General features: G+C 39.8%; 1 protein-coding gene across 7 annotated transcripts in view; it reads left to right on the top strand.

Annotated features, from left to right (window-relative positions):
• Positions 1-22,540, top strand: part of ZCCHC10 (zinc finger CCHC-type containing 10) — a 48,838-nt gene that overhangs the window by 18,177 nt on the left and 8,121 nt on the right. For 6 of the 7 annotated variants that reach the window (XM_049707270.1, XM_049707268.1, XM_049707272.1 and 3 more), the window contains 4 exons: positions 3,818-3,951; positions 4,313-4,457; positions 18,263-18,424; positions 22,069-22,110. In XM_049707270.1, the coding sequence (XP_049563227.1) occupies positions 3,873-3,951; positions 4,313-4,457; positions 18,263-18,424; positions 22,069-22,110 (428 nt within the window). In that variant the 5' untranslated portion in view covers positions 3,818-3,872. Of the gene's footprint in view, positions 1-3,817; positions 3,952-4,239; positions 4,458-18,262; positions 18,425-22,068; positions 22,111-22,540 lie in introns of those variants that run through there. The other variant, XM_049707274.1, reaches the window with a different exon arrangement.

The raw sequence follows: 22,540 nt of genomic DNA on the forward strand, positions 1-22,540 counted from the left end.
CTTTCAATTTCAGTTTCCTTTTCTTTTTTTTGTTTTTTAATTTTTTTTTATTGGGGTATAGTTGTTTTACAATGTTGTGTTAGTTTCTACTGTTCAGTGATGTGAAGTAGAGTTCCCTGTGCTATACAGCAGGTTCTTATCAGTTATCTGTTCTATACATATTAGTGTATATGTGTCAATCCCAATATCCCAATTCATCCCAACCCCCCTTTCCCCCCACATCTTACATAACTGTAAGACACTTGGTGGAAGCTTTCCTAGGATAAAAGGATAGTCTGCTTAAGTCTTAGTAGTGTTCATTTTTTTCCTTTTTTTTAATTGACGTATAGTTGATATACAATATTATATGTTACAGGTGTACAGTATAGTGATTCACAAATTTTGAAGGTTATATTCCATTTATACTTATTATAAAGTATTTTCTATATTCCTCCTGTTGTACAATATATCCTTTTTTTTTTTTGGCTGCGTTGTGTCTTCGTTGCTGCACGCGGGCTTTCTCTAGTTGTGGCGAGTGGGGGCTACTCTTCGTTGCAGTGCACAGGCTTCTCATTGTGGTGGCTTCTGTTGTTGTGGAGCACGGGCCCTAGGCGCGGGCTTCAGTAGTTGCAGCACGCAACCTCAATAGTTATGGTGCACGGGCTTCGTTGCTCCGAGGCATGTGGGATCTTTCCAGACCAGGGATTGAACCCATGTCCCCTGCATTGGCAGGTGGATTCTTAACCACTGGACCACTAGGGAAGTCCCGTACAATATATCCTTGTAGCAAACCTAATAGTTTGTGCCTCTTAATCCCCTACCTCTATCTTGCCCTTCCCCCCTTCCCTCCTAAAGTGTTCATTTTTGCCAGCTAGAAATTACTTGCAGCTTTCACAAGAGTTTTAAATTTTTCTCAGCTTCTACCCATTAAGGTTTACAGTACTTAGTGTCTGAATTTTAGCCTGGGCCCTCTGGACAAAGTTGTGAGTCCCTCAAGTCCATGGGCCTCAATGGGAAAGAGCTACATTGGCTTGGTCTTGCCGTTGAAAAAAAAGATTTTTTTTTTTTTTTTTGGCTGTGTCGGGTCTTAGTTGCGGCGCACGGGATTAGTTGCCCTGCATGTGGGATCTTAGTTCCCTGACCAGGGATTGAACCCTTGTCCCCTGCATTGGAAGGCAGATTCTTAACCACTGGACCACCAGGGAAGTCCTGAAAAAGCAAAACATTATTGTAGTGTGTGTGTGTGTGTGTGTGTGTGTGTGTGTGTGTGTGTGTGTGTGTATCTGGCCCCTGTATCTAGATGCTTTCAGTTAACTCTTGTAGGTTTTCCAGGTGTGCAAACCAAATCACCACAAAAAATGTCATTTGCTTCCTCCTCTCTATTTCTTATATCTTATTCTGTCTCTTGCCATTTTACATTTGCTGTAGTGCAATTTCTTTCTTTTTTTTTTTAAAGCTCTTCCTGAGCCATTTGTTTCCTTTTTTTAAAATTAATTAATTAATTTATTTTAGCTGCTGTGGGTCTTCACTGTGGCACGAGGGCTCTTCATTGCAGCCCACAGGCTTCTCTAGTTGTGGTGCATGGGCTCTAGAGTGCAAGGGCTCAGTAGTTGCGGCATGCGTGCTTAGTTGCGGTATGTGGGATCTTAGTTCCCCAACCTGGGGTTGAACCTGGGCCCCCTGCATTGGGAGTGGGGAGTCTTAACCACTGGACCACCAGGGAAGTCCCTGCAGTGCAATTTCTTTTAAAATTAGCTGACAAATGGGAATTCCCTGGCGGTCCAGAAACTCTGCGCTTTCAATGCCAAGGGCCAGGGTTTGATCCCAGGTCAGGGAACTAAGATCCTGCAAGCTGCACAGTGTGACCAAAAAAAAAAAAAAATTTTTTTTTTTTAAAGTTACCTGACAAATACATCTTAATATCGTTTTGTGGAAAACTTGAAAGTTTGTGAATAAAGTTCATCTAGAAAAATAAATACCTAGGAGCAATAAAGAAAACTGAGGAAAAGAAGAATATTTAGGAGGGACTTGCCCTACCAGATATCAAAATATTCTATAAAATTATGGAAATTAAAGCAGTACAAATCCTGGCACAAACAGATCTTTGGAAGAAAACAGAATGTCCAAACAAATTAAATTTGTACATATTTAGTTATGAAGGAGTGGCATTTCAAGTCAATAAAGAAGTGATAGGGCTTCCCTGGTGGCGCAGTGGTAGAGAGTCTGCCTGCCGATGCAGGGGACACAGGTTCGTGCCCCGGTCCGGGAAGATCCCACATACTGCGGAGTGGCTGGGCCCGTGAGCCATGGCCACTGAGCCTGCACGTCCAGAGCCTATGCTCCACAACGGGAGAGGCCCCAACAGTGAGAGGCCCGTGAACCGCAAAACAAACAAACAAAAATATATATATATATAGCCATAGGGACTTCCCTGGTGGTCCAGTGGCTAAGACTCTGCACTCCCAATGCAGGGGGCCTGAGTTCGATCCCTGGTCAGGGAACTAGATCCCACATGCATGCTGCAACTAGGAAGTCCGCGTGTTGCAACTAAGCGTCCATGTGCTGCATCTAAAATATCCTGCATGCAGCATCTAAGACCGGGGCAGCCTAAATAAATAAATATTTTTTTAAAAAGAGCAAAATGTATAATCTATCAAAATTTAAAATACACATATCCTTTGACCCAGCACTTTTACTTCTAGGAAGTCAAGTTACAGAAACATGGGTGAGTGCTTAAAAATCTGTTCATTCCATCTTTGTGTTAAATGATGTAATTGTTCAACAACAGGATACTGGTTGGATAAATTGTGGAATATCCATGTAATCCATATAACATAATACATGAAAAGAATGAATTGGATCTGCATGTGCTGATATGGGAAAAGATGTCCATAAACACAGTGAGGAATGAACAAAGCAAGCTGAGGAACAGAACAGAGAGTAAGATTCCACTTTTTAAGGAACAAGATGTGCACAAAGGTTGCATGACATCACCTTCTCTAACTCCCATTGCTGAATCACTCTTTACCCCTTACGCTAAATTATTTTTCTTTAGAGTATTCACACACGTTGGACATTGCGTTTGTTTATTGTCTGTAGAAAGCTCCATGTGTACAATGACTTTATTTGTTCAATGCTCTGCCTTCAGTTCCTCAAACATTTTAATTGAAAAACATAAATTAAAAAAAATGAATGGAGACAGAAACATACATACATATATATATTTCAAAAAGTTATCTATACGCAGACCTACTAGAGAATGGACTTGAGGACACGGGGAGGGGGAAGGGAAAGCTGGGACAAAGTGAGAGAGTGGCATGGTCATATATACACCACCAAATGTAAAACCCATAGCTAGTGGGAAGCAGCCGCATGGCACAGGGAGATCAGCTCAGTGCTTTGTGACCACCTAGAGGGGTGGGATAGGGAGGGTGGGAGGCAGGGAGACGCAAGAGGGAAGAGATATGGGGATATATGTATATGTATAACTGATTCACTTTGTTATAAAGCAGAAACTGACACACCATTGTAAAGCAATTATACTCCAATAAAGATGTTAAAAAAAAGTTATCTATATTTCAAAGACTGGATTTAAGAGAATAAATTTCTATGACTGACACTAAATACTAAAATATCCTTAATTAATATTTGTATAATCTTTTTCCAGTTGAAAAAGCAGTTTTACCTATATAGCCTTATAACATCATTATGAAAAATATAAACAACATATATTTGCATTTTATAATTTGCTAAAGTCATTCTTTTTCTTTTTCTTTCTTTTTTTTTTTGCGGTACGCGGGCCTCTCACTGTTGTGGCCTCTCCCGTTGCGGAGCACAGGCTCCAGACGCGCAGGGTCAGTGGCCATGGCTCACGGGCCCAGCCGCTCCGCGGCATGTGGGATCTTCCCGGAGAGGGGCACGAACCCGGGTCCCCTGCATCGGCAGGTGGACTCTCAACCACTGCGCCACCAGGTAAGTCCTAAAGTCATTCTTTTTCAATCGATGGTCCCAATCTTGTTGAACTCATTCCTTTTTATTTTGCTATCCAAACTACTTCTAGTGTCCTGAACAATGCAGTTTTATTCATTTATATTTATATTTATATATATATATAAATTCATTTGTATATAAAGATGGATAGATGGATCCCTCATTCGAGAATGTTCTTCTCTGACTCTCCACGCAATATACGTGGACCCATCCTTAAAATCCCTCATTCTGACCGATCAACCTGCCTCATTCCTCTCCCTCAAACTACAGACGCACACAGGAAACACAACAGACCAGGCCCTAACCACTACTTGCCCCAAAAGCTGACCCATTAACTCTCCAGGCCCGACTGGTCCCGCCCACGCCTACGGCCTCCGGGGTTCTAAGTCCCCGCCCCCTCCGAGGAGTTTCCCAAAACCCAGCGCGGCAGGCTTCAGCCGCGCTAAGATGGCGACTCCCATGCATCGCCTCATAGCCCGGAGACAAGCGTAAGTTAGGGCCGGAGTCGGGCCGCTGGGCGGGCTGGGGGCGGGGAGAAGCGCGTCAGCCGGCTAGTGAGCGGGCGACGGTATGCGGGGTCGGTGTGGGATCCTCAGCGTGGTCAGGCGGAGGTTGGCCGTTTTTCTCACACGTCGCCTGCCCGCGAGGGGCTCGGGCCGGGGCGGTAAGTTTGATGTCTGTGGATTAGCGATTTCGTGGAAGACGGCTGCGTAAGACCGCTGGGCGGGACCTAGGGGGTGCCTGAAGAGAGTCTCGTGTTTGGTTCCCGCGAAGGGAACGCCCAGGAGTTGGTCGCTAAGAGTTCTATGCCCCTTTGCCAACCCGGCCGCCCACCCCACGCGTGACCGGGCGAAGCCTGTAGCCCTCGTCCAACACCGCCTACTCTCGCCGACGTAAACCTTCAGCTTCCTGTGCAGCCTCCAGCCCGCTGGCTTTTCCTGCCCCATTCCTATCGCCTTCCCTAGGAACAGCCTGACTTTTCTGTCAAGCTCTCTTCTCACTTTCTGCCATTCATTCTCCAACAAATATTAATTTATGCATTACCTATCGCTCTATGCCGGTATTTGGGTGTAAGTAAAAAGAGGTGTTCAAGACGGAATCCCTGCTTTCAGGAAGCTTACATTCTATTGGTGGAAAGAGTCGATAAACTAAGCATTTTAAGTAAATACAGTTGATGATAAGAGCTTTGAAGGAAATAAGAGGTGATGGAAAGAGAAAAAGGTACAGGTTAGGTTGGTTGGACTGGAAAGGCATCTCTGAAGAGATGGTATTTGAACAGAGATCGGAAATGTGAGAAAGGAACCAGTCATGAGAGGATTTGGGGAAAGAGCACCCAGACTAGCATAATTGTTTTGAGACAGCAAAGAACTTAGTTTTTAAGAAACGAAAGATGGCCATTGTGGATAATGAGCGAGAGAGAATAGCACAAGAGGTTTTCTGTGAACAGATAATGCAGGAGTTTGTGCCAGATGTCCCTTTCTTGTGAAACCTTTTTTTCTTCTATCAGTCTGCATACCCAAACAACGTCCGACACTTTTTCACTCTGTCAGCTTTTCATGGCATCACCATTTGCCCGTTAATAATATATCGCTCACAGTCTGCTCTAATGTGTATATTTATATTTCTTTTTAAATAAATTTATTTATTTATTTTTGGCTGCATTGGGTCTTCGTTGCTGCGCGCGGGCTTTCTCTAGTTGCGGCGAGTGAGGGCTACTCTTCCTTGTGGTGCGCGGGCTTCTCATTGTGGTGGCATGTCTGGTTGGAGAGCACAGGCTATAGGTGTGAGGGCTTCAGTAGTTGTGGCATGTGGGCCCAGTAGTTGTGGCTCACGGGTTCTAGAGCGCAGGCTCAGTAGTTGTTGGCGCACGGGCTTAGTTGCTCCATGGCATGAGGGATCTTCCCGGACCCAGGGCTCAAACCCGTTTCCCCTGCATTGGCAGGCAGATTCTTAACCACTGCTCCACCAGGGAAACCCCTGTATTTCTTTTTTTTTAATTAATTTATTTATTTTTGACTGTGTTGGGTCTTCGTTTCTGTGCGAGGGCTTTCTCTAGTTGTGGCAAGCGGGGGCCACTCTTCATCGCGGTGCGCGGGCCTCTCACTATCGCGGCCTCTCTTGTTGCGGAGCACAGGCTCCAGACGCGCAGGCTCAGTAGTTGTGGCTCACGGGCCTAGTTGCTCCGTGGCATATGGGATCTTCCCAGACCAGGGCTCGAACCCGTGTCCCCTGTATTAGCAGGCAGATTCTCAACCACTGCACCACCAGGGAAGCCCTGTATTTCTTTTTATATTTATATTTTTTACTCTAAGAGCCCTGATCCTTCTCTTCTCCCTTTCATCAGACTACCTCTTATGCCTGATGAGGTTCCTTGAACATAAGGATAAAGACTTAAGGAATCAGAATGAATTAGTAGTATGCTTGGTGGAGGAAGAAGGCTTTGAAGTCATATGGTTCTGAGATCAAGAATGGAGTAACAGTAATACTTAATAGATGTGCAGTAAATGATGTCACCAGGGTCTAATCTCTCTCAGGTTTGCCCTTTTGGGTGTTGGTTCCATACTTGGTTAGATCACTCCTTTGGTCCTAAGATGGCTGCAGTATCTAGGGTCCTTTATATCCTTTCAGCTTCAAGTTGATAGCATCTCATTGTCTAGGTTGGGTTACATACCCTACCCTGAACCATGTCTATGGGATTATGAAGCTTTGATTGACTTGGACCTCATTCTCTTCCCAGGATAATTGAATGGATCCTTATAAACCAATGGGTGGTAAAAAAATAAAATAAAAATAAACGAATGGGTGGGTAGGTCAGAGGAGGTAATGATTGCTAGATTGACAAAACCAACCAATGTCCACTTAAATATGAAGCTGAAAGTAAGACTTCTGGTGCTTTTAACATAAGTTTTGGAGTATCACACAGTTAAACAAATGTTCTATTTCTGCAGTATGCTTGTATTTGGTACATGAGCTACACAGAAGTAAAAGACAATCTTAGCTTTAGGAGCTTCTAGTCTTACTGGAAAGAAAACATGGTGTATAATGAAACCTGTCATGGTTTGCAGACTGTCGGGACAATTCCCAGGGAGTTGGAGAGGGAGGGCCTTTAGAGGCAAGGGGAGTCCAGGAGAATTTGGAATATTTTTGGGGGGGAAAGCAGACGAGGAGCCTTTACTTTTCATTTTATATTCATCAAAAAGATTTAATTTTATTTATAAAGAGCATATAGCACTTCCATAAGAACAAGTCTTAAACTACAAGTTATGAGAAGTGAGAAAGTACTATTGACATTGTTTTTAAAAGTCTTTGGACTAAAGGAGGAAAGGGGGGAAATTTGAACTTTTCATTCAGCAGATCTTTCAGGGACTTAACTTTGAATCAGATTTCACTCACATATAATTATATGCAGCATGAGAAGATAGGAGTGAGTTATAGAGCCCTATTCCACTCTGAATGTGTTTAAGGCACTTGACCCATGTGATTGTTCCCCAGCATAACAGAGATTTTCCAGGTGACATGGCTGTACTGCTGCTGGTAATCTGAGAACCCCTGGCAAACAGGAGTGGTGCTTGAGGACTGGAAGTAGGCAAATGCTGTTTTGATTTTCAAAGTGAGAAGGGTAGATTCCACAAACCAGACCAGTGAACTTGATATCCATTCCAGCCAAAATTCTGGCTCGATTTATTAAATACGTGCAGAAAGAAAAGCCAAGATCATCAGGTATCAAGTCATTATAGATTGATACCCTTTTTGCCTTTTAGGTATTTGGATTTCAAAAAGCCATCTTGAAAAGTCTCTCACAATATTCTTGTGAAAACAGAACAATTAGGTACATCAGTTGAACATCATGGACAAAGAGTATTGTTTAATGGGTTTAAGTAAATATATAGAGGTATCCCATGGTGGCCTGCAGAGTTTGGTCCTCAGTTTGGTCTTGTCAACATTTTTATAAATGACTTGGATGAGGACACATGTGCGTGTTTATCAAACCTGCAGTTAACACAAAGCTGAGAGGGATAACTAATACAATGGATGACGCAATCCCAATCCAGAAAGGTCTTGACAGGCTGGAACTCTATGTTGAGTCTAACAAGAAGAAATTTAACAAGGGTAAAAGTAAGTATTGTAATAGTATTTTTTAAAAATTTCCATGTCCAACTGTTTGTTGCTAGTATATTGACTTTTGTATGTTGACCTTTTATCCTGTGACCTTATTAAACTCATTTAGTAGTCCTAATAGCTCCATTTTGGATTCTTAGGGATTTTCTAGGTAGATAATCATCATTTATATTATATTTTTTGTTTATTTGGTATGTACATTTTTAAGATTTTTGTTGCATATTACCAAATAGCCCTTCAGAAAGTATCTGCAACTTACATTCTTACCAGCAATTAAGAATGTGTATCTTACTACATTTAGGGTGCCCATTCTCCATCTTTGCCAACAATCGGCTTAAAAAACAGCTTTGCCAATCTGACAGAAATGGTATCAAAGAAGGTGGTTTCACCCAAAAAGGCTGTACCATTAAAACACTTCCTTAAGCCTTAGCTTAGAATATAGAAATGGAATATTATTAAATAGGGTATTCAGGGCTTCCCTGGTGGCGCAGTGGTTGAGAGTCTGCCTGCCGATGCAGGGGACACGGGTTCGTGACCTGGTCCAGGAGGATCCCGCATGCCACGGAGTGGCTGGGCCCGTGAGCCATGGCCGCTGAGCCTGCGCGTCTGGAGCCTGTGCTCCGCAACGGGAGAGGCCACAACAGTGAGAGGCCCGCGTACCACCAAAAAAAAAAAAAAAAAAAAAAAATAGGGTATTCATTTGAAAAGAAATAAATGCTGATCTTGTGTTTATTTTGAAATTATAGGTGTGCCTCATTCAGTATTCTATCTGGAAGATTTAAGTATTTTTAGGGGTGTTAATGTTTAGAACATCATAGGTGGGCTTTAGGTATTGGTGAATGTTTTGTTTATAACAACAAAAAGCAAACTCCACAGTGCTGGTAGATAATATTTTTAATGGCTGTGATCTCAGGTTATAAGTTTCTTAATATTGGGAAAACAAACTATGAGTTGGAGAAGACTTTATTTCCTTGATTCTGAGAGGCTTCCACACTCCTCCATATTTTCATTGTTAGGAAATATTGTGAAAGGCTTTGAAATGGATTAAAAAATAAAGATTACTGGCTGATTTGTCTAATTCCCTGTCCTGGCTAGTGACTCTGTGAGGGCCTGTGCCTCACTGTCTTTGATATATATATATATGTTTTGTTTTTTGTTTTGTTTTTTAATTTATTTTTGGCTGAGTTGGGTCTTTGTTGCTGCGCTCAGGCTTTCTCTAGTTGCGGCGAGCGGGGGCTACTCTTCGTTGCGGGGCGCGGACTTCTCGTTGCGGTGGCTTCTCTTGTTGTGGAGCACGGGCTCTAAGCACGTGGGCTTCAGTAGTTGAGGCTCACGGGCTCTAGAGCGCAGGCTCAGTAATTGTGGCCCACGGGCTTAGTTGCTCCGCGGCATGTGGGATCTTCCCAGACTCACGGGCTTGGTTGCTCCGCGGTATGTGGCATCTTTGCAGACCAGGGCTCGAATCCGTGTTCCATGCATTGGCAGGCGGATTCTTAACCGCTGCGCCACCAGGGAAGCCCTCTTTGAGCTATTTTAAAATGACTCTGTAAATTGTAGAAAGCTGGTAGAAAAGATTCTTACCCATGAAAAGACAGTACAACTGATTCTTGCCCTGTGTCTATTGACCAGTTTTGTTTGTTTTTTTTTGACCAGTTTTTAGCTATCTGTAAATTCGTTTCCTGTGTTCCTGATTGCTCATATATGTGTGTTGTTTGGATTCTGTTTTGAACCAACTGCAACATCTTACTGGTTCCCTTATTAATTAATGATTAAATAAAACCTTTGACATGTGTTCACTTTATATGAGAGTCATGATTTTACATTTTTTACTAATTATCCTTTAATGTTTTTGAATTTATTATTTCTGGAATGCATATCACAATTGTGTATATATTAAGTCTGTTAGTGGTTCTTTTTGCCTGAAAAGTGGGCAACTTAATATTAAGTCCATAGAGTGTTTTATTATTGATAGCCTTAACAATTTGCTACATTACACATTCAGATAAGCTCTGAAGTTATAGTCGTGGTTCTGGCAGTTGCTTACTGAAATTTATGAACTATTACTATTATGGTAAAAAGCTGACTCTTCTTTATTATCTTTCAATACTACCACTCAGGACTTCCCTGGTGGCGCAGTGGTTAAGAATCCGCCTGCCAATGCAGGGAACGCGGGTTCGAGCCCTGGTCCGGGAAGATCCCACATGCCGCGGAGCAACTAAGCCCGTGCGCCACAACTACTGAGCCTGCGCTCTAGAGCCAGCGAGCCACAACTACTTGAGCTCACGTGCCACAACTATTGAAGCCTGTGCACCTAGAGCCCGTGCTCGCAACAAGAAAAGCCACCTCAATGAGAAGCCTGCACACCACAACGAAGAGTAGTCCCTGCTCAGCAGCGAAGACCCAATGCAGTCAAAAATAAATAAATTTATTTAAAAAAAGAAACTACTACTGAGTAGTATTTCCTTGCTTGAAACATTAGTTCTTCATGTTAGGATTGGCTTAATTTTTGAACAAACGCTAAAAATAAATTACTGTCAAAATTACAGAAGCTGGCTGATGATGTGGGAATTCATTAATGAAAAGCATACTATAAACAATATATGTCCTCTTAAACCCTTGCCTATTTAAACAGTCAGTCATTTTAGAAACATTTACTGAACACCAATTATGTGTTCTCCAGGGATAAAAAGGTGACTGCTCTAGGTCGAAATTAAGAATCTAGCATCCCATCATGCAACCATGTTTTGAGAAAATTTAAATTGCCATGTTTCGTTAGTCCAGATAATTGATTAGCCTAATGTGTGGATTGATATTCACAACTCCCATTTATTTGTCTATTACTTTATGCCAGATTCCTTACTGCTTTCTATACAAACATCCCAGTCTGTAGAATGGGGATATTGTTCTCAAACTCATTGGGTTATCATGGGGATTAGATGTATTTATGTATAAATACTACTTAGCTAAATTCCTGGCACACAGTAAGTATAAACCACGGTTATAGTCTTATCTAATTCTCACAATAACCTAGTGAAGTAGATATTATCCCATTTTTTAGAATAGAAACTGAAGTTCAAAAACTAGCTTGCTAATGAGCCTAAAGCTGTGTAGCGAAAGAGCCAAGATTTTAAAAAAATTTTATTGTTGTGAACTATAACACATCTACAAAAAAGTTCAGACAACATAAATATGTCCTTAATAGGTAATGTTTATAATTCTTTTTTTTCTTTTTTTTTTCAATTTTTATAATTCTTAACCCATGTAACCACTACCCAGATCAAGTATTTAATAAAAAATTGCCAATATACTAGATGCCACCAAGCTTTCCCAATCACAACCTCCTCCCTCCTTCCTAAAGTAACCACTATCCCAACATTTATGGTAATTACTAACTTGCTTCTGTTCTGTGCTTTTACCATCTAACTATTCACTAGAGTTTAATTTTGCCTGTCTTTAACCTTTACACAGAATCAGACAATTTAGATTCTTTTGAGTTTAGCTTCTTATATCTAAGCTCCATCTGAGTTATATTAAGCTGGAATTTGTTCATTTTTATCACTATGAAGTATTCCAGTGTATTCTATACCACAGATCATCCATTCTTCTTTGATATTATTTCCAATTTAGAGGATTTTACAAATCTTGTTGTTAAGAATATTACTATAGTTCTTCCTCTTCCTCTTCCCTACTTGAACAAGTCAGTCCTAAAGCCATGAGGTGGTATAGATCCATGCAGAGGACTGACTTGGCACTGGAGTATTAGAGCTGAAGGGGAGTAACTAGGGCATCCACATAGGGACGTGAACTGGCGTGCAGTGCCAGCAGGGTGCAGAGGGCATCCAGTTGAGTGAAGGTCCAATGCAGGGCACCAGATCCCAAGCAGAGTGAGGGGGGTTTCCACACAGGGAGGGCCATTTAACACAAGTTGTCACCCTAGTGGGGAGAATGTCTCCATGGGGGAGGGGAGGTATAATTTGATGTGGGGTGGCACAGTCTAAATAGAAAGAGAAATGAGTTCATGTGAGGTGGACTGGCCCGGCAGTGGAAGTCAGAGCCCAAGCAGGGTGAGGAGCATGTTCACATGGGGAGTGTGGGAGGACAGCAAAGGGCAGAGTACCAGAGCCCACATGGAGTAAAGAGGGCATCTGTAAGGGGGAGGGGGCAACAATGGGCAATTGGTTTCATAAGACAGATTGACCAAATAACTAAATCTGTTAAGGATAATGGGAGCCAGATTTCTCACTGAAGGAGGAGGAGGTATGGGGAAGGAGAAAATAGAGTAAATTCTGTGAAGTTGAATTGGAATTAAATGTATCGGTATGAATTCATGGTTTTCAAAATATATAGTTAAATATAGCTGTAGATGTGTGTATTTGATACATGGATAGTAATGTGTGTGTTGTTCCCTAGCTCTGTCCACTGAGGGTAACTGGGAGCAGCAACATTCCAGTTACAGTGAGCACATGTGTGCCCTGATCTTGACTGAATGTCATCAGGGTTCCATCAGGCTGATTTCAGGCCTGGAAAGGCCTGATTTTAGGACAGGGAAAGTATAAGATGAGCCTGGAATTTTTTGTTGTACCAGAAAGCAAGGAAGTGCTCAAAGAATGAAGGAACCATGTCAAAAGAACACAGAATCCAACTTGGAGGGATTCCCACTGACCAAATCTAGGGCAATCTGAGCATCAAAATAAATCATGGTAATGGATAGTAACTCATTCAATAAAATAGAAAAATAGACTTCATACTGATAGATGAATAAATGAACTAAAAATTTAATGAGCAGGATATTTATGTACTTTCAAATACCAACCCACAAAATACTTATTAATTGCTTTATTAGATATTAATTATAGTTGTATAACAAATTACCCCAGAATTTAGTGACTTCTAACAATAAACATCTCAGTTCTGTGGTCAGGAATTCAGGAGTGACTTAGCTGCGTAGTTCTTTTTTCTTTCTTCTTTTTTTTTTTGTAGGGGGGGCTGCCTCAGGTGTTAGTTGTGGCACGCGGGATCTTCATTGAGGCATGCATGATCTTTTGTTGTGGCGTGCGAGCTTCTCTCTATTGGCATGTGGGTTTTCTCTTTTCTAGTTGTGGCACGCAGGCTCCAGGGCACATGGGCTCTGTAGTGTGGCACGTGGGTTCCAGAGCACATGGGCTATGTAGTTTGCGGCTCGCGAACTCTAGTTGAGGCGCAGGAGCTCAGTAGTTGTGGCGCGCGGGCTTAGTTGCCCTGCGGCATGTGGGATCTTAGTTCCCCAATCAGGGATCGAACCCGCGTACCCTGCATTGTAAAGCGGCTTCTTTACCGCTGGACCACCAGGGAAGTCCCAGCTGAGTGGTTCTGACTTAGGTTCTCCCCACATGTTTGTGGTCAGGATGTTGCCAGGGGCTGCAGTCATCTGAAGACTTGACCACAACTGGAGGATCTGCTTCCAAGATAGCTATTCACAGGGCTGTTGGCAGGAAGCCTCAGTTCCTCACTACGTGGGCCTCCCTAGAGGCTGCTTGAGTGTTTTCATGACATGGCAGCTACATGAGCTAATCTTTAAAGTCACGCTCCATCACCCTGCTTTATTCTGTTAGTTAGAAGCAAGTCACTAAGTCTTAGCCACACTTAAGGGGAGGGTAGTTAGGCTCCAACCCTTGAAGTAAGGATATCATAGAATTTGTGGACATAATTTAAAACCACCTCAATTACAAAAGGACAAAAAATAACTTTATATTGCAAAATCTGGTTGACCCTCCATAATGAAGGGATCAAAACGAACATCATCAGTAACAAGACAAATTGTAGTCTTGTGTCACCTGACAGGAATACAGTGAGAAGAACACGGCACATTTCTGTTATATTCCTGCCAAAAATACATGGCTTGAATCTAATCATATAGAGATATCAGATGTTGTAGCCAGCCTCCAAGATGATCTCCAGTGATCCCTGCTTCATGTGTACTCTCTTCCAGAGAGTACCAGAGTTGGTCTGTATGACCAGTAGAATATAGCAAAAGTAATGGTATGTCATTTCCAAGATTGGGTGATAAAAGACTGACTTCTTTCTTGAGTTATCTTGGTTACTCTCCCTGGGTAAAACCATGTTGTAAGCAGCCCGATGGAGAGGCCAGCAGGTAAGGAACTGAAGCCTCCCGTTAGCCACATGAGTGAACTTGGAAGCAAATCCTCCAACTCAAATTGAAGCACATTCTACAAAATAACTGGCTGTAATCATCAAAAAGTGTCAAGGTCATGTAAAGCAAGACACAGGACTGAGGAACTCTTCCAGAAGAAGGAAGAGACATGACAACATGTGCAACATTGATGCAGAACTGGATTTTGCTATAGAGAATGTTTTTGGGACATTTGATGAAACTTAAATGGGGTCTGAAGATTAAACTTAAATGGGATCTTGAAGGTATCAACATTAACTTCTTGATTTTGATGGTTACATTGTATATATGAGAATGTCCTAGTTTATAGAAAACATGCAGTAAAGTATTCTGGTTTGATGAGGCATCAGGTTGGCAACTTACAAATGGCTCAGCAAAAACAGTTCACAAATGATTTAGGAAAAATAGTTCTTTGAACTGTACTTAACAGCTTTTCTATAAGGTTGTGACTATTTCAAAACTTTTAAGAGCTACGTAAAGGAAAGCAATATTCCAATATTCTTACACATGTTATCTGGTATAGTTTTTTGTAGATTTCTGTTGTGTAAGTACCTGCAAGTGGAATTGCTGGACTGTGGAGTATGCATTTCTTCAACTATAGTGGTTTTTGCTTTTTCTTATGTTAGTAATGAGCACCTTTTCATGTGTTTATTAATTTGTTTCCCAATCCCATTTTTGTACTGCCTTTCCATCTTCCACTTTATCTTATTTTTCTATTGTACATCATTTCCTTAATGATTCATAAGAGTTCTTTGTATACTTAAGATGAAGCTGTTGGCAAAATGTGTTACAAATATCTTCTCCCACTCTTTGGCTTCTCTTTTTACTCTCTTTATAGTATATTTTGATGAACAGAAATTCTTAATTTTTGAAAATTCTTAATTTTAGTAATTCTAATTTATCAATCTTTTATGATTAGTGCTTTTTGTAAAATTAATGTATTTATTTATTATTTTTGGCTGCGTTGGGTCTTCGTTGCTGCACGCGGGCTTTCTCTAGTTGCGGTGAGCGGGGGCTACTCTCCATTGCGGTACGCAGGGTTCTCACTGCGGTGGCTTCTCTTGTTGTGGAGCACGGGCTCTAGGCACGTGGGCTTCAGTAGTTGTGGCACATGGGCTCAGTAGTTGTGGCTTGCAGGCTCTAGAGTGCAGGCTCAGTAGTTGTGGCGCACGGGCTTAGTTGCTTCGCAGCATGTGGGATCTTCCTGTACCAGAGCTCGAACCCGTATCCCCTGCATTGGCAGGCGGATTCTTAACCACTGCACCACCAGGGAAGTCTTAGTGCTTTGTTTTTGTTTCTTAAGAATTCCTAACTCAAATATGTCACTTTTTTTATACTATCTTTTAAACCTTATTGTTTGACCAAGTTTGTAATCATTTTGGGCTTATGGTTAAGTCTTATTTTTACCAGGTGCATAACCAGTTGTCCCTACATCATTTATAATCTAACCTTTCCCCCCACTGCTCTTTAATGCCATGGTTGTCATAAATTGTTCATGTATGCATTAGTCTATTTCTGGACATTCTGTTCTGTTCCACTGGCATATTTGTATATATTTGCTCCAGTCTCACATTCTAAGTTATTATAGCTGTATCATAAGTCACTGTCTTTTATTTTTTTCTTTCAGTCTTATTGAGATATAGTTGACGTACAGCACTGTATAAGTTTGATAATGATTTGATTCACATACGTCATGAAGTCACTGTTAACAATAAGCTTAGTGAACATCCATCATCTCAAATAGATACAAAATTAAAGAAACAGAAGAAAAAAGTTTTTTTCTTGTGATGAGAACTTTTAAGATTTACTCTTAACAATTTTCACGTATAACATACAGCTGTTAATTTCATTAATCGTGTTGTCCATTACATCCCTAGTACTTATTTATCTTATAACTAGAAGTTTGTACTTTGACTGCCTTCATCTGGTTGCTGCTCCCCCTATCCCCCACCTCTGTTAACCACAAATCTGAACTCTTTTTTTATGATTTTTTTTGTTTGTTTTTGAAATATCATTTACCTACAACACTACGTTAGTTCCAGGTGTACAACAAAGAGATTCAATATTTCCGTACATTACAAAATGATCACCACAAGTCAATTTATTTTAATCTAAGTCTTCCCTACTTGTTCCTTTATAAGGGTATTTTGGCTATTCTTGGCCTTTTGAATGTCCATACACATTTTAGGGAATAAGTTTAAGTTCCATACCAAACAAACACCTGTTGAGATTCTGATTGGCATTGCTTTGAATCTATAGATCAGTTTGGGGAGAATGGACAGTTTTTACAATATTGAGTCTTTCAGTCTATGAACATGGTAATCCTTTTACTTAGCTACTTATTTAGATGTTTAATTTCTCTCAGTAATGTTTGTTTTCTGCATAGAATTCTTGCACATATTTTCTTTCACTTATTTATAAGTGCTTGTTATTTTTCAGAATGTTATAAATACCACCTTTTTTTTTTTTTTTTTGCGGTACGCGGGCCTCTCACTGTTGTGGCCTCTCCCGCTGCGGAGCACAGGCTCCGGACGCGCAGCCTCAGCGGCCATGGCTCACGGGCCTAGCCGCTCTGCTGCATGTGGGGTCTTCCCGGACTGGGGCACGAACCCGTGTCCCCTGCATCGGCAGGCGGACTCTCAACCACTGCGCCATCAGGGAAGCCCATAAATACCACCTTTTAAATTTTTATTTTTAACTGTTTTTGTTAAGTAGAAACTCAATTGATTTTTATGTGTTGACCTAATATCTAATAGAAAGTTTGGCAAACGATAGTCCACTGAATCCTGCCTGCTGCCTGTTGTAGGCTTGCAAACCAAGAATGCTTTTTACATATGTTTGTATATATATGATCAATTTGATGATAGAGAACACTAATTTTGAACCTCAATTGAGTGAAATGTTATAGAAAAGAATTCCATTCTTCTCATTAATAAACCTCTTTTATTTGAAATATTTTCATTAATAAAATATTTGTAGAAATTTGTTTTCTCTCTTGTGATATAAATACCTTTGTAATATATTAAATTTTGCCTCTTGGTCTGCAAAGCCTAAAATATTGACTCTCTGACACTTTATAGACAAAGGTTACTGACCCCAATATAAAACCTTCCTAAACTCACTTATGAATTCTAATTATTGAAAAATGTTTTGGGACTCCCCCGGCAATCCAGCGATTAGGACTCCACGCTTCTAATGCAGGGGGCAAGGGTTTGATCCCTGGTTGGGGAAGTAAGATCCCACATGCCGCATGGCAGGGCCAAAAAAAATTTTTTTTATCTGTAGAGTCTGTTGGATTTGCCATTTACATGATACATCATCAGTAAGGAATGACAATTTTATTTCTTCCTTTCTAATTCCTTTATCTATTTTTCTTCACTTGCCACACCTTAATTCAATTTCAGGGACTGAGATTTTTCTTAGTCTCCTAGGTGACTAGAATCTGGGCTGCACTTGATAAGCAGTTGCTTTATTCTTAGAGTAAAGCCCTTCAGAGTCCCAACTCTGAATGCATAATTTGTCTCCCTTGCTCCTTGTAAGTGATGCTTGCTTACCCTCCTGAGTTGGGAAAAAAACCCAGAGTTGACTTAAACGTAGGACTGACCACTCTGGGTTTCCAGCTTCTTCCATATCTTGGCTTGGTTATTCTTTAATCTCTTGTTAGTTCTCTGATACCTCGAGCACATTGTTAAAAATGTTTTGACTGTCTTTTCTAGTTCTGAGCTGAAGAGTTGGTCTGAGTTACCTGGTCTGCCATTACTGGAATGGAATTGAGGAAAGAAGATTTGTACTCAGTTCTGTCTAACTCCCAGGTCCATGCTCTTAACCACTTACTATATTGCTTTGTGATTAAATCTAACAAATAATTTAAAGTGTAAAATGATGCTTATTTTTGGATTGTACCTTTACATAAGCATCATTTTATGCTTATATTGTTTATGCTTCTCATGACAGAAAATGTCAGGTCAAAAATTTAAGGCCTGTATTCTATTTTTTACTCTGCAGTGAAGCAAATAAACAACATGTAAGATGTCAGAAATGCTTGGAATTTGGGCATTGGACTTATGAATGCACAGGAAAAAGAAAGTACCTACATAGGCCTTCAAGAACAGCAGAACTAAAGAAAGCTTTAAAAGAAAAAGAAAACAGATTATTATTACAGCAAAGGTAAGGTTACATATGGTATCCAAAGGAATATTTATTTGTATTTATAAAATTTATTAAGGGACTAAATATCTCACGGTGGTTATCCAGATTTAGATTATATTGTAATATTACCTAATGTTTAATGAGTGTTACTGTGTGCCAGGCACCGTACTAAGGTCTTTACAAGTATTAGCTTATTTCAGCATCACATCCGTACCGTTAAGGTAAGTACTATTATAATTCCCATTTTACATATGAAGAAGCTGAGGCATGGAGAGATTCAGTAACTTGCTCAGTGTCACACAGCAAGTAAGTGGAAAAGTTAAGTGTTAAACCAACTAGCCAGTCTCCAGAGTCCATGCTCTTAATCACTTTGCTTTTCTTGCCTCAACTGCCAATGAAATGACAGCAGAATACTATGAGGTAGATTATATGAACTGATATGGAAAGATATCCAAAGTAAGTACCCAAGATACTTATACTAAGTATATAAACAAGGTAGAGAACAGTATATATAATATACTATCATTTATGTTAAAAAGGAAGAAAAAAGGAATAATGGAGCTTTTTTTGGGGGGGGGAATATAAGTGGTTGATAATAGTGGTTCTTTTCTAGAAGGAGAACTGGGTAGGAGGGAAAAATTGTTATTTATCCTTTTATGCCCTTTGAATAAAGCTTTTCAAATTCCCATGAAATAAGTAAGCTTATGTGTTTCAGAGTAACTGAAACAGGAAGGTGTCAGGTCTACTTAGTGCTGCATATTAGAAGTAGCACCTTCATGAGGACCGTTAGCAATATAATAGTCTCTTAAACATCTGGATTTTCCAGGCAACAGTCTTCCAGTTTGTGGACAGGAAGGCTCTTCAAGGGTTATACAGGAATAGACAGGTAATCAGTTTCTAGATTATCAATATTCATATATGTTTCTTCCGAAGATAAATCTGTATGAGACCTTGCCTACCCCTCTCTAATTTCACAAAAGAAAGGCATACCTCTCGCCTATCTCTAATCTTACCTTGGTATATTGTGCTCATGTATAAAATCCTAGAGACTTTTCAAAATACTGGTGTTTGTAAGAAAGTAAAAGGCCCAAATTATTGGGAGCAAGTTCTTTTGTAATTTTTTTTCTCAGCAAAATTGAAGGAGGATCTAATTGAGTTGTCAATTTAAAAGTATATTTTAATGATACATCGTTACGTGACTTGTGGAATATAACATGGGAGGAATTCAGAGAACTGAGTGACATTGCTACAGCAAAACTCTTTCTATTCCCATCTACCTGTTCAGGTTAACAAGCTTTCTCAGGGTGCAATCTGTAAAAGTTAAATATAGGAATTAAATTGATACTGAACCCTGTCATAGTCAAGCAATAAGATCCATGGATACATAAGCTAGAAAAAAAAAAATCCATGTCATTAAGAGGTACAGTTCCAGTGAAATTTTTTTATGTATAATAGTTACAAAAAGTTATAATATATTTTACATTGTTTTAATCAATTTGTATAGTAGTAATGATAATAGTAATTCAACTCAGAATTTTTAAACACTTTTAAAACCTTATGATCACAAGTAATTAAAAGATACAATATTAAGTTATGTCTATATTTTTACTGCAGAGAAATGTAAGTGATCACTAAAATTTTCAGGCATGAAAATATATTAGGATACATTCTGTGGGGAAAGGAGAATAAAAATTCAAGTTCAAAGAGGAAAAAGGACAGTGTAAAAGTACCAATTGTTAAACATAAGCTTGTTCATTTATTTTTTTAAAATTAATTATGATACATATCAAATTTTGTGGTATTTACAGTTACCAAAATGATGTAACGATTTTCTTTTTAAAATATCAATATTTAATATATAATATGCCAGACTTTATAAACTTTGAGGGGAAAAACATAATTTTTCAAACTTCTTTTATTAGGAATGTAAGCAAAAAATGTTTGAAGACCTCTGTCCTAAAGAATAAAATATAAGAGTTATGAATAATTTCATTTCAACATTTACTTTTGTTTTTCTAGTTGTATTACACAACTATCTTGGTCTTAAAAATACATAGAACTACATGAATTTTAGTTTGGGCTCTGTTACGTAAAGACTGCTGATTTTTTGGTTCAATGATAAAATTATGGAAGTGTGTGAATTTCAGTGATCTTGCATTCTTGTGGTGTGACTTAACAAATGTACTTCTACCACTTATTTTACTGCAAAAATTACAATTCTCCAGTAAGTAATTCCATCGTGTAAAACAGCTTTACATAAATACATATTTATATTTGAGGACCCAGGAAATAAGGATATAATGTTATCTAGGAAATATAGAGAAGTTCAGAATATAAAAATGTTAAATTTACAGGACAGTATATAGTAATAGAAGTAAATCTGTAATTTGAAAGCCTGATTTACTATGCATGTTGTTTGGCAGCTGTATAGCAGCAAGCCATTTGTGTATTTCACTCAGAAATCTCCAGACTTTGTTCTTTATAAATAATGTGAGGGAACAGAGTCTTGAAGTATTAAGTCTCTGGTTCTTAAGCAGTAAATAACTGAACGTTTGGGGGACATGCAGAAAAAGAAGTATTTTGTTTGTTTGTTTGTTTTTGTTTTTTGGCCTTTCCTCGCGGCATGCAGGATCTTAGTTCCCAGACCAGGGATCAAACCCGGGCTTCCTGCAGTGGAAGCACAGAGTCTTAACTACTAGACTGCCAAGGAAGTCACAAGAAATAGTTTTTAATTATTTTTTAATTATTTTTACTTTTTATTTTTATTGGAGTATAGTTGATTTACAATGTTGTGTTCGTTTCAGGTGTACAGCAAAGTGAATCAATTAAGAAATGGTTTTTTAAATTAAAGGTTGCTTTTTTTTTATATGAAATGGCCATTTATAATACCATTCTAGAAACCCAAATTATAAATTACAGCTGTTGTGCTATTACTTGCTTTGTTCTGTTGTTCACTAAATAGTCGATTTAGCCATGTCAATCTAAGTTCAAAACTAAAAAAGAGGGGCTTCCCTGGTGCCACAGTGGTTGGAAGTCCGCCTGCCAATGCAGGGGGCACAGGTTCGGGCCCTGGTCTGGGAGGATCCCACATGCCACGGAGCAGCTGGGCCTGTGCGCCACAGCTGCTGAGCCTGTGCTCTGGAGCCTGTGAGCCACAACTACTGGGCCTGTGTGCTATGGCTGCTGGGGCCCACGCACCTAGAGCCCATGCTCCGCAACAGGGGAGGCCACCGTGGTGAGGGGCCCGCACACAGCAAAGAAGAGTGGCCCCTGCTCGCTGCAACTGGTGAGGGCCTGTGCACAGCAACGGAGACCCAGTGCAGCCAAGAATGAATAAATAAAATAGATGAGTTGGGAAAAAACTAAAAAACAATCAAATTGGTGCGTTTGGTCATCTTAACTACTAACTTAACCTCGCTTCTAAAGTACAGTTGATAACATTTGTCTTGCTTAAGTGCTGGTTAAGTTGACTGTATGTACCATATACACCTGCAACAGGAAACTTTCCTCTTGATTATAGCAATAAACACTGGACTCTCAGTACATGTTATAAAAGACAAAGTGTTTTTCCAATGAAAAAAGTTTTGGGGATAGCAGAAGCATTTGAGCTGTTTATAATCACTGTATTAACAGGAGCTTTTTCCCCCCTTCACATTTATCAGCATTGGAGAAACTAATGTAGAAAGAAAGACCAAGAAAAAAAGGTATGTGTGGCTTTAGTATTATATAGATAATATATAATACTAGTTGGAGGGATGGGGTGTGTGATTTTAAAATAATAGTTAAAAGATTTGGATCTGAAGTCTCTTGTTTGCAATTCATGATTAAATATCATCCTGTTTTCTGATATGTTCCTCTGTTTACCTATCTGGAGTTTCTTCCTTCATTTATCCTTTTTCTCCAACTTTCTAGAGTCCTTATACCTGGAAATAGTAATTTCTCTTGTCTTAGATTAGGAAATGTTATTAGAGTGGTAAGAAATTATTGACCAGCTGTATCTGGTATAAAGTAGTTAAGGTTATGAAGCATTTACCACTCTACATGAGGTTTAAATAAACCCAGTTGTTAAACTGCAACTTTATTCTAACATCATTCACTCTGGAGCATAGTATAGTAGATACACTTATCTCAGAC

The sequence above is a fragment of the Orcinus orca genome, chromosome 3 (assembly GCF_937001465.1).
Source record: "Orcinus orca chromosome 3, mOrcOrc1.1, whole genome shotgun sequence".
Taxonomy (NCBI): Eukaryota; Metazoa; Chordata; class Mammalia; order Artiodactyla; family Delphinidae; genus Orcinus; species Orcinus orca.